This window comes from Sus scrofa, chromosome 18 (assembly GCF_000003025.6).
Source record: "Sus scrofa isolate TJ Tabasco breed Duroc chromosome 18, Sscrofa11.1, whole genome shotgun sequence".
Classification (NCBI taxonomy): domain Eukaryota; kingdom Metazoa; phylum Chordata; class Mammalia; order Artiodactyla; family Suidae; genus Sus; species Sus scrofa.
The window spans coordinates 50817112-50831454 of NC_010460.4; the positions used below are offsets into that span (position 1 = coordinate 50817112).

At 61.3% G+C, this 14343-nt stretch overlaps 1 protein-coding gene across 2 annotated transcripts in view; it reads left to right on the forward strand.

Annotated features, from left to right (window-relative positions):
- Positions 1-13225, forward strand: part of NUDCD3 (NudC domain containing 3) — a 71268-nt gene extending 58043 nt beyond the window's left edge. For both annotated transcript variants that reach the window (XM_003134880.6, XM_013985824.2), the window contains 2 exons: positions 8012-8200; positions 11585-13225. In XM_003134880.6, coding sequence (XP_003134928.3) covers positions 8012-8200; positions 11585-11695 — 300 coding nt within the window. In that variant the 3' untranslated portion in view covers positions 11696-13225. The remainder of the gene's footprint in view (positions 1-8011; positions 8201-11584) is intronic.

Below are 14343 nucleotides of genomic sequence, written 5' to 3' on the forward strand. Positions count from 1 at the left end.
AGCCCACCCTTGCAGGTGTGGCTGTGCTAGCTCGGTGCTCTCAGGGAGCATGGACCCCGACTCTCGGTGCTCTGTCGTCCACGGACGCCGGGCCTCACAGAGCCTGTGTGGGGTCGACGGACTGACCAGTACAGTACCACGTACTGCTCGTCCCCATGGGCGGCTCGGCTGTGCCCCCTCTTCTGTTATCTGCAGCCCCGTAAACCTGAGTCCCTGCCTGGGATGGAAGGACTGACCTTTCCATGGAAAGTCACCACACTCAAGGTTCCCAGCACAGCTCACAGCCCCCACGCCCGTTGGGTGAAGCAGGGAACCGAGGCAGCCTCTTCCTCACGTTACTTCTGTAGAACTGGGGTTGCTACCAGGTTGCTCACCTCTTAGCGGTTCTGTTGCCGCAGGGGCCGCCGACTCCCTCCTGGTTGTCTCAGAGCTGTGCCGCCTTTGACATGTGTTGTGTGCCCTTGCGTGTGAACGTGGTAGGGCTGTGGCCTCCGTGGATGGAGTGCCCTTGGGCCCCGCTCTGTGCGGTGCCTGGGCGTGCAAGCTCGTTTTATAAATCGGGATGCCGGCGCTCAGAGAGGGTGAATAGCTTGCTTAGAGTGGAGCCAGACCCAAACCCAGAGGCCTCCTGTCCCCCATCCTCTCTCTCTCTCAGCTGAAAGGTGCCCTGCAGAGGGCAGGGAGAGGGGAGGAGGAGGAGAGCTGGCAGCTGGCATGGTGTCGTTCGTGAGTGACAGCCCCAGGCAGGTGAGCAGGGAGACGGGCTCAGCGCCTGCCCTGCCGACCTTGCTGAGAGGCCCGGCCAGCCAGTCAGGCACCCTGGCCCTGTGGTCACCCTAGGTCCTCCTCTGGTCCAGGAGGAGGCTTGTGCCCTGGCTGCCTTTCGTTTCCTGATTTGCTTTTGCCAAATACTTCCTGCTCGAGGCGTCATAAAGAAGAACCAGCTGTGGGCCGAGGTACACCTGTCACTGCTGGGGGCGTGGCTTGTGGGCGTTCTGCCCCTGCTTAACCCTGTGGGGCCCACGAAGAAACCTCTCAGAATTACAGGTGCTACGGAGGTTCTTTCCCAAGGCTCCTTGGAGTGGCTCGCATCACCCGTGACAGGTGTCATGTTTGTGGTGCGGCTTCACCTCTTGCGGGAAAAGAGGAGGACTTGTTCAGAGCAGCACGCCCCCTTCAGGAGCTTGCCCGTCAGCACCGCCCCGGCATACCTGGCGTGCAGCTTCTTCTCCTGCCACGGGCTTCTAGGACAGCGAATGCCCGTGTGTCACAGAGGCATTACTGCTTATGGAGCTGAAGGTTTGGCATGTTCTTGGTGTAATTATTTATTTATTGGTGATGTTGAGGGCTGTGTATCTGAGACGATGCCAGAGCGAGCACGTTGCTTTGAGGGGTGAAGACCCTGCTGCATTTGCTGCCAAGAACAAGTGCTGCTCCCTCGAGCCTCTGGAGGTGCAGAGCGTGGTTGCTGAGCCTGCCTCAGCCTCAGCCCTGCTCCCTTGCTGCCTTCAGCCTCGCTGGACCTCTGGACCTCCGCCTTTTTTTCCCCCCTGTCTTTTTAGGTCCGCACCCTCGGCATATGGAGGTTCCCAGGCTAGGGGTCAAACCGGAGCTGTAGCTGCTGGCCACAGCCACAGACACATGGGATCTGAGCCGCATCTTCAACCTACATCACAGCTCATGGCAATGCCAGATCCTTAATCCACTGAGCAAGGCCAGGGATCGAACCTGTGTCCTCATGGATACTAGTCAGATTCGCTTCCGCTGAGCCCGATGGGAACTCCCCATACCTCCATCTTAGAGGGAGGCTGGGCGCCTTGGTGGATTGATCCCCAGATGTCTGTTGGTTGCTTTCATGAAGTGCCAGGCCCTGTGCCGGGCACCAGAGCAATGAAAGAAAATAGTCAAGGGCCCACCTGCCGAGGGTCAAGTGGGCCGAAAAGGGCCCCGCCTGTCCTCGCCACACCCCAGAACCTGCATGGGGGCCTCACTTGGAGGAAGGGTCTTTGCAGGTGTGGTGTATAACGTTAAGGATCTTGCAGTGACGAGCTCGTCCCCAGGTGGGCCTACATCCAGGGACAAGTGACGAGAGAGAGGCAGAAGGGAGACATAGACGCAGGAAGAGTGACGTGAAGCAGGGCCGCGGCGGGGCGACGTGGCACAGCTGGCCCTGGGAGCTCTGCAGGGAGGACAGCCCGGACACTGGGCTGCGGGCCTGCCTGGCTCCGACGGAGAATGAACGTCCTGTTTGAAGCCTTCAGTGTGGCGCTTTGAGGGGACTGCCTCAGGCCCCTGGCACAGGCCTCGGGTGCAGCTCTGAGGGGCCATGTGGGCCAAGAGGGGTGATCCCAGGGGTGCCTGTCACCTTGCCAGAGTCCTTGTTCTGAGTCCTGATGCACTGGATGCCCAGCCACTCCACCCTCCTTGCCTGAGCCACGGATCCACATCCGACAGGCCCGGCAGGCTTGTCGAGCAGGCAGGGGTGGCAGCTAAAACCGGATGACAGTTCTTGCCTCCTCCCTCCCACACGCAGGAATGTTAAACGAGCTTCTTGATTCTCAGGCGAGCTCCTTTCTTGGTTACGGAGACGTGAAATCAGGGCCTCCCCCGATGCCTCGTTCTGTCCCACGGTCGCATCGGCTCGCTGTCCTGGATTCTCCTCCCAGGTGGCTCTCCCTGCCGTGGTGACGGCAGGCCTGCCACGCTCCGTGGTCTCGGTGCTCGTGGCCACGGGTGGGGCGAAGCCAGTCCCCACGGGACACAGTCCCCACTCGAGCCATTTGCAGTCGGGGCAGCGCTGCAGAGTGTTCGCAGGCCTTCATCTGCTCGTCTTAGAGCGCACGCTGGTGTGTGAGTCTGGTGCTTGAACCTGTGGTTGTTTCCATCAGGCCGCGCCCCGGTCCTTAGAGCGCTTGTTTAGAGCGGACTTACAGACTGACCATAGTCCTCGGCGTTGCTGTGCGCTCTTCCCGGAAGAACACTGCTTCTGTGGGGTCACCGGATGCCCGCGTGCCCTGGCGCTGGCCTTGTTCCTTTTACCTTATCTTTGCTGACTGGAGCTGCCTGCCTCCCAGCTGTCCCTCTCCGTTTTCTCGCGAGGATGTGTGTTTCTCTCTGAAGTGGTTCATCATCTCCGTTTTGTCATTGGTGGCCGCCAGCGCTCTTGCTGGCCCTGGGGGGTTATCGTTCAGCTTGAAATACAGATAAGTTCCTTTAACATTTGGGCAAGAACCCAAAGCCTGGGACTTGGTCCCTGGAAGGAACTGCGAGCTCTTGGCCTTCAGTGCACAGGTGTCCCAGGACCTGACGTGTTTCTCGAGCATCCTCGCCAGCCCCCGGGTCCCGGCCAGGAAGAGCTGAGGCTGGTGTTGAGAAGCAGGTGGCCTGAGGCAGCACGTTCCGGCAGCATTCCGGAGAAGCTGCCCGGAGACAGAGGCATGCGCTGGGCAGAACCAGAAGACCACGCTCCCCCTCCGTCCTCCAGGAGGAGGGGGCGCTGCCGCCGGGAGCCGCGGGGTTGGCCTCTGGCTCAAGCCCCACCTGCACCGCGGCTGCTGCAGTGCTTTGATGCTTCAGCTTCAAAAAAAGCCCGAGTTGATGACATTGAAAACCAGGCAATGCGCCCCCACACCGCTGCGGCCGGCAAAGCCCCGCGAGGCCAGCGGGCTGGCCGGGGCCGCAGGCTCCCCGCAGAAGGGCCTGGAGCCGAGCGGGCCCCTGCTGTTTCTCCCCAACCTCTGTCCTGCTTCACGGCGCCGCTTGGAAGCCCCGTCCCACAGCCTCCCGTGCATCTCCTTGGCCCAAACTTGATCCCACGTACGGGCAGCTGCGAGGAGCCGTTTTCCTCGCCGGGCACGCCACCTCCCTGAATAGAAACCAGCTTCTGTGACGAAGGCCAGGGAAGGAGGGCGTGTGGGTGAGTCACCAGCACACGTTGGCCACTGGGGCAGCTGATTCTCGTGCAGTTCGAAGTTTCTGTGAGGAGGTTGTGGGAGAGCTGTCCAGCCAGCTCGCTGGAGGTCCCCCTGAGAAACTGCTCCTGGGTCTGGGGCCAGGTTGGTAATAGGAACCCGGAGGAAGGCCAAGGAAGGAGAGTGTGTTACCGGGTCATAACAGTGACCCCAGACCAGCCAGGCGGACCCCTGAGCGCTGTAGCTGCATCATTAGGGACGGGCCTGAGTGGGAGCTACTGGCGTGCTAGGCATCCAGGAGCCGGTGCTGACGACAGAGGGGTAAATGCTCCTGTCACAGAGGACAAGCCCCTGCAGGCCACTGCACAGCGCCTGTCGGGGCCAGAGGCATAGTGTCCCTGCCCTTGTGGGGGAGACAGGGTCAGGGAGGAACCCCCGGTGGATGTGGCCATGAGACATCTGTGCCTGCAGGTGGGACATCCTGGGAGGGGGCAGCATCACCTGTGCAGTGTGCTGCTGGGGGCACATCCCTGAGTCTCATTAATTTGTTAAACAAGCCTGAAGTGAAGGATGGTGTTGGGGAGCTTCCCGGTGCCCTAGAGGTTAAGGGTCTGGTGTTATCACTGCTGTGGCATGGGTTCGATTGCTGGCTTGGGAACCTCCACATGCCGCAGGCGCAGCCATAAAAGGGGCATGGGGGAGAAAGAACGGTCTTTAGCAACAGAAAACAAACGTGTTGGAATGTTCCAGATGAAAGGGGACAGGACCACTGAGATGTGGTCAGGACCATGCACTGGAGGGAGGGTGAGCTGAAGTTATTGGGAAGGAATTTTCATTTCTTTGTGAAGGAGACACTCATTGAAGTATTAGGGGTAAAAGGCCAAGATGATTCTGGAAAAATACCATGTAATTTACCATGTATTATACATAAACTTAGACCGAGTGAGAGCATGTACGCAGACACGCACACGTGATCAAGAAAGGGGGTTTAGCGTCCTGTTGACAGTGGGCAAAGCTGAGAAGAGTCTACGGGTATTCTTTGTCCTGAAATAGTTCTAGCAACTTGTAAGTTTGAAACTATTTCAAATAAAATGTTTAAGACATGAAATGGCAGATAAGCCCATGAAAAGACGCGCACTGTCATTAGTCATTAAGGAAATACCACGTAAAGCCACAGTGACATATCACTTCACATTTACTCAGGTGGCAACTGGCAAGAATGGACAGCAAGTAGCAGGTGCTGGCGACAGTATTGGGCTGCTGGAGCTCCTGTGCACTGCAGACGGGAAGGCAAAACGGTGCTGGTTTGGAAACCAATTTGACAGTTTTTTTAAAGTTAAACATGCACTTACCGCAGGACCCAGCACTGCTGGGTATCTGCGAAGGGGAAAGAGACCATGTGTTCACACAGAGGCCAGCGTGCGGCCCGTGCGTGACTGCTGAGCCGGGGAACGCATCCACAGGTGCCTCAGCCTGCCGTGTGGACGTCTGCTATGGACACAGGCGGGCTGGGCAGTGAGGCCCATCAAACTGCTTGTTTTTAGGGTCAGTGTCTTGTGGCCTGTGTTGGGCTTGCATGTGCGTGTGGACCTGGCCCGACACCCTCTTGGCTCATGTGAGAGGGACCAGCAGCAGAGCCCCTGGGCGGCTTTGGGCTGGTCCCTGCAGCGCTGTCCGGGGGCTCTTGGCTTGAGTATGGCTCTGCTGTACCCATAGTGCTGGGTGATCCAGGTGAGGCACTGACTTCGAGGTAGAGGTGATAGTATGTGGGTTTTTTTTTTTTTTTTTTTTTTTTCCTTTTTGCTTTTTAGGGCCACACCTGCAGCATATGGAGATTCCCAGGCTAGGGGTTGAATCACAGCTGTAGCTGCTGGCTTATGCCACAGCCACAGCAACTCAGGATTTGAGCCTCGTCTGCGACCTGCACTGCACCACAGCTCACAGCAGTGCTGGATCCTTAACCCACTGAGCGAGGCCAGGGATTGAACCTGTGTCCTCATGGATGCTAGTCAGATTTTGTTTCCGCTGAGCCATGATGGGAACTCCTGTAGTGTGTGTTTTACAAGACTTGTCAGTAGTAATAGTATGTGGGAGGGATGTCTTAGCACTGATAACCGACCAACAGGGATACAAGTAAAATAAGGCTAAATAATTCTGCCAATACAGTCGTCTCTCGGTATCCTCAGGGGACATGGTTCCAGGATGGCCCTGGCCGCAGATACCAACATCCGAGAATACTCTGGTCCTTACGTAAACAGTACGGTATCTGCGTAGAGCTCACTCTCCGCCATCTCTAGCTCACTTACAACACCCGAGACAATGTCAGCGTTATGTGAACAGCTGCAAAAGCTCCGCAAATTTGAGTCTTGCTTTTTGGAACTGTCTGGGTTTCCCAGGATAGGGGTCAGTCAGAACTACAGCTGCTGGCTTATGCCCCAGCAATGCCAGATCCCACTGAGCGAGGCCAGGGATCAAACCTGCTTCCTCATGGACACTAGTGGGGTTCACTTCCACTGAGCCACAGTGGGAACTCCCCAAATATTTTTGATCTGAAGTTGGTTGCATCAGTGGATACGGAACCTGTGGATACGCAGAGCTGACTGTACCTCACAAGTCTTTCCTGCACTAGTACGAGCCGAATGCATTTCCCCCTTGGAAGGTTTTCATTGCGTCGGCACAGAGAGCTGCAGCTCAGTAAGGACATGCCGAGGTCTGGCCTTGGGGTCTCTGAGGGCCCCGTCAGGTCTGCGTGCGCAAACTAGAGGAAGCTGGCTGGGCAGAGATCTGGAAACAGAACCCTCACCCTGAGTGTATACACTGGTGTTGGCAGGAGAGGTCATTCATCTGACCGGGCGACAGAGGCACTCAGAGCCTGCCCTCTGAGCCCTGCCGTGTCTACCCAGGACGATCCGACTCGGGGAGGCTCACCTTGGCTGATGTGCCGAGATGCTGGTATTCATGCTGTGCTCGCAGTTCTCTGGAGACTTGTCTCCCGCAGCAGTGCCCACGCCCCAGTGGCTCTCAGAGCCTGGGACAGAGCTCTGCCGTGACCCTGCTGGACCTGGGCTCTGCAGGGGCCCTGGGTGCACTCAGGCAGCAGGGCTTCCCTAGCCCGTGAGCGATGGGGCTGACTTCTAATGACCTGTGGGCACACAGTGTCTTGACTGATGTCACTGGCGTGTGGCCCAGCTCCGGGGGCACTTTGTCACGGTTGCCATGGCTGGTAGCCCTCCTCTCATGGTGTTCCTCTGAGCAAGAGCTGCTCTGGCTGCCAGCTCGTCATCTCCGTGTCACCTCTCTGCCCCCTGCATGTGCCTGGGACCTTCATCCCATCTGAGGGACAGCACGAGGGAGGGTGGGCAGGGCGGCCCACCATCAGCTGGGAGTTCAGTTGGGAGTTTCCCGATGAGCCCAGCCACTGACCCTGGGAGGGGCGTGGCCTGGGCCCCCCCTGTGTGGTCCAGCCCCTGGGATGGGTGTCCTTGGCATCACCTTCCAACAAAGCCCTGCTATTCTGCAGTTCCCACCTCGGAGTTCTTGTGCCCACCCCACCCCCAGCTCCTCCCTCCCCTCCTTGGGCTGCCCTGTGAGGCCGTGGTGGTTCTTCCCCTGATGGGGAGGAGAGTGGGACAGAGGCACCCAGACCTCTGCTTGGGGGAGGGGGGGTCATCATCAGGCTGAGTGCTTGGTCCCCTGGGTTCTAGGTCCCCCCACAGCAGGCTGGAGCCCGGGTGCTGCATCTGGAAGCAGAAAAGTCATCAAGAGGGAGGGAAGGGGGACAGGCTGGCAGGGTCCTGGCAGATGGACATTGAAAGCAGCTCCTGTTTGGGCTCAGGGAGGCTGTGACGGGGACCAGGTCTGGGGGGTGGGGTGGGGGGCGCGGCTCAGAGCACTTGGAAATGTCAAGTGTTCTTGGTCAGAGTGGGCTGGGGTTCTGATGCATATGGGGTCCCTGTCTTCGAGAGGACCTGGGGGCAAGGACCACAGGCACCAGCCAGTCGTAGATGTGGAGCGCCAGTCCCCTGCCAGTGCCCCGACTTCCCCTCTGGGTCCCCAGCGCCGCCTCCCCGGCCCTGACTGTGTCTGCCCCCGTGTGCCAGGTGAGCCTGAACAAGGTGGGCGAGTACTGGTGGAGCGCCATCCTGGAGGGCGAGGAGCGCATCGACATCGACAAGATCAACAAGGAGCGCTCCATGGCCACGGTGGACGAGGAGGAGCACGCCGTCCTGGACAGGCTCACCTTCGACTACCACCAGAAGCTGCAGGGCAAGCCGCAGAGCCACGAGCTGGTACGGGCGCCCACCCTTCGCAGGTCGTCCTGGGCCCTCACGTGGGCAGCTCTGGCCTGGTCTCCCCCTAGGCCGGGGCTCTGGTTCCACCGCTGGACAGGGAGCCCGGGTGGCAGAGCTGCAAGGGGCCTGGCCGCGGGATCGGGGCCCTGTCGTTCCTAGCTCAGTGCTGGGGCCGTCCAGGCAGATCCCCCGAGCCCCTCCAAGACCCTCAGCAGAGGGAGGACGGCCAGGCCCGGCGTGCTCAGGGCCAGTGTGCGGTCGAGCACAAAGGGGCCATGGGGAGGAGGTCCCTCCGAGTCGCTTGGACGTCAGAGGCCTGAGCGTGCGTGTGGCTGGCGGGCGCGGGGGCCGAGGAGGTGAGTGCAGAGAACAGGATCAGGTGGCAGGCTGCCTTCTGTCTCAGTAATCCCACGAGTGGCTGTTTGGAGGAGAGAGGGTTGTGTGTCTCAGGTTATTTTTAGCTCCCAGTGTCCCACGTGAACAGCACCGGGAGTCGAAAGTCCGGCGCGGTGGGAACAGGCCAAGGTGAAGCACGTGTCCCGTCCGGGGAGGGCGGGCGTGGGGCTTGCTGGGCGCCACGGCCCCTCTCCAGGGTTTGGCTGCTCATGTGTCAAACACAGCGCTCCCCCCAGGACCGCTGAATGCCGTTCGGGTTCTTGGGTGTCCTGTTTGTCCCCTGGGGGCTGCACGGTGAGTGTTTCAGGCCTGTGGCTGCCAAGGCTCCTGCCCACGTGCCTGTGGGTCTGTCTCCGTCCTCCTTTCATTCAGACCTGGACACACACGGCCCACCTTGCTCCTGCGGGGGCCGCGGGGCCGTGGAGGGTGCGCTGGGCGCTCACTGCTCGCAGGTTTGGTGGGGTTGCCTGGGACACAGTCTCCATGGCAGCCCGAGTGGAGGGTCGAGGGTTAAGGGTCACAGCGCACGTTCAAGGTCCCAGAGCTGATCTGACAGCAGGGCTGGCGTTTGACCCCTGCGCTGGTTCAGGCCTGTCTGTCTTCTCTCCCTGAGTCTCTGCATCTTTTCTCGGTGTGGCTCCCTGACCCACCGGGGCGTATGGGGCCGGAGGCTGGGGCTCCGGGTGACCTTTGGGTCACAGGCACGTTAGTGGTCTCGTCTTTGGAAAGTGATGTCTGGTGTAATTGCTGAGCTCGCAGGGTCCAGGACTTGAAGTGCAGCTCCCCTGTGTGCACATTGAAGTGGCAGCTTTGGTCCAGTCTCACTGTGTTTGCCTCTGGCCACCGGATGAAGGAGCATCTGAACACTGGCCCGACAGGAGCTGGGCTCGTGCAGCCACTGGAGGGGGGGTGTCTCTGCCCCAACGTGGGCAGCACCGGCCGTGAGGCCCAAGTAGGAAGCAGCTCGGGAATGGGGCTGACCGATCAAGAAGGAGCTGAAGAAGAGCCATGAGGACGCTGCAGTCTAGTGGAAAGACCTCTGCGGTTTGAGTCCAGAGAGATTCTGGAAGGACTTGCCGTTTCCCATCCCAGGCAGTGTGCCGACCGTGAGCCAGTGAGAGTGCCTGGCAGAGTGCAGTGCCCTGCGAAGACCTTCGGCGGACACATAGAGCCCATGGCTGGTGGCAGGACCCAGGGATGACCCTTCGTCCAGCTGGCCTGCTCCTGGACAGCCAGGGCCCCCAGCTCCCCGCCCCTCACTGGAGACAGTCAAGGGCTGATGTCCAGGGCCCTGGTGAGGGAGGTGGGCGGGGGTCTGAGGGCACGGCCCTGTGCCAGCCCTGCTGCCTGGGACTCACCGGGCTTAGCAGGGATTCGGGGAGGAGTATCTGCAGATGGGGCCTGGCCTCCCAGGGTCCCACGTGCACCTTCCTCAGCACCTGGGCCTTGAGGGAAGCCCAGCCTGGGGAGCAGGTGCTGAGAGAAGCGTGGAGGCTTGAGGACCTGGTGGAGCTGGCGTGGCCTGGTGGTGCGGCAGCTGGACTTTCCAGTGCTAAAGGCCTTGCAGCCATGCACAGTTGAGTCGGTGGTCTCCGTGGGCCCCGGAGGAAAGCACCCCCAGGAGAGGAAGGGACTTGGGGCTGGAGAGTCAGCAGGACCAGCTGGTGGCTTCAGATGAGGGCTGTGAGGAGGGAGGAGCCGCTTGAGAAAGGAGGTGGTGGCGGTGAGGGGCCCAGGGCTCCCCGTGAAGCTGGAGTGCGGGCCTGTCGGCCGCCTGTGACAAGGCTGGTGCATGGGGACGTCGTCATGGGTCGGGGCTCAGCGCAGGCTGAGTGAGAGACCGAGAAGGGGGCCTTCAGAGGGGGCGGAGGGCGGGAGCTCGAGGAGGGGATGCAGGAGGAGGCCTGGCTCGGCGGGCGGCCAGGAAGCTTGTTGCCGGGCGACAAGGTGTCACCTTGTGACTCTGCTGGGGACGGGAGGCGGGACGGCGGTGGGGCCCTGGGCTCTCTGGTCACCTCCTCCGTGGAGGCTGCAGTGCCCAGCCCTCCGAGTGCTCTGTCCAAGGTCCTGTCATGTGCTGTCTGCTGGGTCGGGAGTGACATCCGTTAATCCCTGCTCCGCGCTGCGGGTCTCTGACACGTTTGCTGCCGTGCACTTACTTAGGCTCAGTAACAGGGAAAAGGAGGCGCCTGTCAGGAGTCCCGCAGCCTCGTCCAGTACCAAGGATGTCCCCTCAGCTCTGTCGGCCTAGAGGCCGGGGGTGGGCAGGCCCTTCTGGCCCCCAGGCAGTGCGTGTTTTCGTTTCTCCCTGTCAGAAGGAACAGAAGGTGGCTCCCAGCCCACTGTGTTGGCAGGGAGGGCACGGCGGGCAGCCTCGGGGACCCAGGGGAGGAACGCCTGCAGCACAGGGAGATGCCTCCTCGCGGGCACAGCCTCCTGCAGTGCCCTGGCCGAGGCGCCGCTTGGTCCGTTGCCGCCCCTTGAAGGCTGAAGGTCCAGACTGGCCACATACTGGGATGCATGATGGAGCCGCTGTGACCCCCCCCGCCCCGGGGTCCACAGAAGTCGGGGGCTGTGGGGTCCTCAGCCGGACTTGTAGGTGTCTCCCTCCAAGTCACAGCCTGGGTCATCCCCAGAGTAGCCGAGGGCTCGGGCCTTGGTGCCACCAGCCTTCTCCCCGGGGGAGGGGAGCAGAGGCCCCCTCTTTGCACCTGGTCAGCAGCGCTGTGGGCTGTCCCCCTCGAGGCATTCAGACACATTGCTCATGAGAAGGGCAGCCTCTGAGCCAGAGAGACGGCGGTGCTTCACTGGGGGGCAAGACGGGGGCAGAGTCGGCCTGGGGGGCGGAGTGGGGGCACAGTCTTGAGGAGGGGTCTGCTCTCAGTCCAGGCGGGGCCTCTTCCGGAGGCGGCAGGCAGAGCCCGCTCCGCTCCGGGCCGCGTGGGCCGGGTGACTACAGTTAATCTCTCTATTTTCTGTTCGTAGAAAGTCCATGAGATGCTGAAGAAGGGGTGGGACGCTGAAGGCTCTCCCTTCCGAGGCCAGCGCTTCGACCCGGCCATGTTCAACATCTCCCCGGGGGCCGTGCAGTTTTAATGACCGAAGGAGAGGCGGCCCTCGCGGCGGGGAGGCGGGGCCTTGGCGGTGTCCCTCGGCTCCCTCCTGCCAGGGACTCCCTGTCTGGTTCACCCTTGCCATCCTTGCTTTCAAGGGCGAACCCGGCCTCCACGCTGGCCCTGCGCCTCCAGACTGTTCCAGAGCAGGGTGGGCGGGGGCCGCGCGGCTGGTGCCCGGCGGCGGGCCGAGAGCAGGCGCCCCGCCCTCTGCTTGCTGCTGTCTGTGATCTTTGCTTTTGCTGCTCTGGCGCTTGGGGCGGGGCCTGCAGACTGTGGGCCGTGCTCCTGGCAGTTTGGGGAAACCTCAGCCTTGTCCTCTTGCTGGGTGTGTTCGTGTGCCGTCCTGCCCGTCTGCTTGTACACGTCACCTGCCTGCCTCCCCCGGTCCAGGAGCCGCCGAGCCTGGGGTCCTGGTCACGGGTTCGGGATGCCGGAGGCAGTCTCTCGTGGCTGCAGGTGCAGGGCCAGCCCCTGTCTTCTGGCCCACTGCCCTCTCCCACCCGCTCTAGCACTTTCCTCTCCAGGGGTCTGGTTCTTGTCAGAGCGACCTGGGCCAGGCACCCTCAGGAGACCCCCTGGCGTGTCGGCCGTGCTGCAGCCCTGTCCCTTCTCGGCTGAGGCCGTGCTGTGCCGCACAGAGCTCGCGGCTCTGCTCCCACTGCTCTCCCAGGACCCAGAGCCAGTGCTCTGTACCAGGACCTTGGGGCTGCCCTTTGGGGCGGTCACCTTGCAGGTTTCTGCACCCCGTGAGCTGTGTTCACTGCACTGGGGGAGGAGGAGCTCTGTTGGGGGGCCTTCAACTCTGTAGCTGAGAGCTGCTCGTCGACGTCTGTAGGGGCAGGTTTCTGGCGGACGCAGCCCTGGGCTCCAGGAAGCAGTTGCTTGTCCTGATGCCGTCCCGGGAGATGTGGACACCAGGTGGCTGGTGGGCGCTCCACCAAGGGGGCACAGAGCCCTGCTTTGCGGTCACGCCCAGGCTGGTGGGCGGGCCACTGACCTTCCCAGCGCCCTCAGGGTTTGCATGCCTGCCCCATGTAATGAGAGGCCTCCCTGGCCCGCATCGGTGTGAGGGCCGCTCTCCACCTGCCTCCTCCCCTCTGCCGTCTTCTCCGGGGCGGGGCGGGGTGGGGTGGGGGTGCCTGCACCTCGGCTCTTTGGGAGACTGGGGGCTGCGGGCTCCGTGCTCAGTTGTCTTCCTTTGCCCCTTCTTGTCTTCGCGGTTGTGTTTCTCCCCACCCTATGACTGTAGCGGCGGCCTGGGGCTGGGGCTCTGGTCCCACGTGCTGAGACTGCCAGGTGCCCTCGCCCGCCGTCTGGTGGGCGACCTCTGCTCCTTGCTGCCGGCCTGGGCCCTGGAGCCTGTGCTCCCTGCCTGTTTTCTCTCTTCAGACACGGCAGCAGCAGATTGGCCACTGAGCTCCATCCGCAGAGGTCCAAGGAAAGCGGGGTGCCGCCTGCAGAGTCGCCCCGTCTCCAGTGGTGGTTTGCAATAAATCCGTATGTGAGCACATCCGTGTCTGTGTGACATTTGCTGCCGAGACAGTTTTCTGTGTGTGGTCATCGCCCACGTTCTAGCCAAGAGGTCCCTGGCCCATGTACACAGCAAATGCCAAAATGGGGAATTCCTAAATATTTCCCAAAGCTGTTTCTCATTCAGCCTGCATGCTAGCCAAGACTTCACGTGTCTTTCAGAAATCCGATAAGCTTCTGCTCAAGAAAAACGATTGTAGCTATATAGAGCTTACATCCGTTTCCGAGCGGGATTCAGAAGGCTTCACCCAGGGGGTCCTGGTGCCCTCTTCCCCTGCACTGGTCCCTGGACACTGGGCCCGTGAGTCTGCCTGCGTCCCTTCCAGGCATAACAGGTGGCTGACGGGTCCCCTTCCTCAGTCCCGTCGCAGGCCTTCCGCCCCCCACCCCCACCCCATTCCCGGAGCTGTGCTCAGGGGGCCGGACCCGGTGGGTATTTCCTGATGAGCATTCTTGAATGAATGAAGAATGTGCAAACGCCTGAACAGTGGAATTCTTCAGCATTCTCCAATAATCTGCCAGGAAGGCGAGGCGCCGTCTTTCAACAGTTTGCCTCCAAAGCTTGGCAAGAGGGAGAACAGCCAGGAAGGTTTTGTGGGCAGGTGTGTCCAGGAGGGGCAGCTGCCTTTCGAAGACCTGACCACCCACAACACAACCTGGGGGACAGACCCAAACCCACCCCCGGTCTGCTTCCAGGTGGCTGTCTGGCCGCAAGCTCAGCCCAGGCTGACGGCTTCTTTCCATGAATAAAGGGTGGAGTGAGGGCCCCGGAGCCGCACCTGCCCCAGCGACGCACGCCTGGGCCCGGCCCCCACTAGGTGTGCGTTTCCTGGACCCCAGGCTGGCACACTGGCTCGCAGCTCCCTGGTGTCCACGTGGACATGGTTAGGAAGCTGGGCCTCTCCTTTGGGTCCCTGTCACAACCTGAGGGGTGAGGGAGAGCCATGCGCTGTCCCTGCAGACTCGCCCCCTCCCCGCCAGGCCGCCAGAGTGCGGGTTCGTCTTCTTTCTCTTACCTCCTTGGCTTTTTCCATTACAGCTGAAGGGTGGGTGTCCCGGCCGGCCTGCCAAGGGAAGGGAGGGCCCTCACAGCTGCCC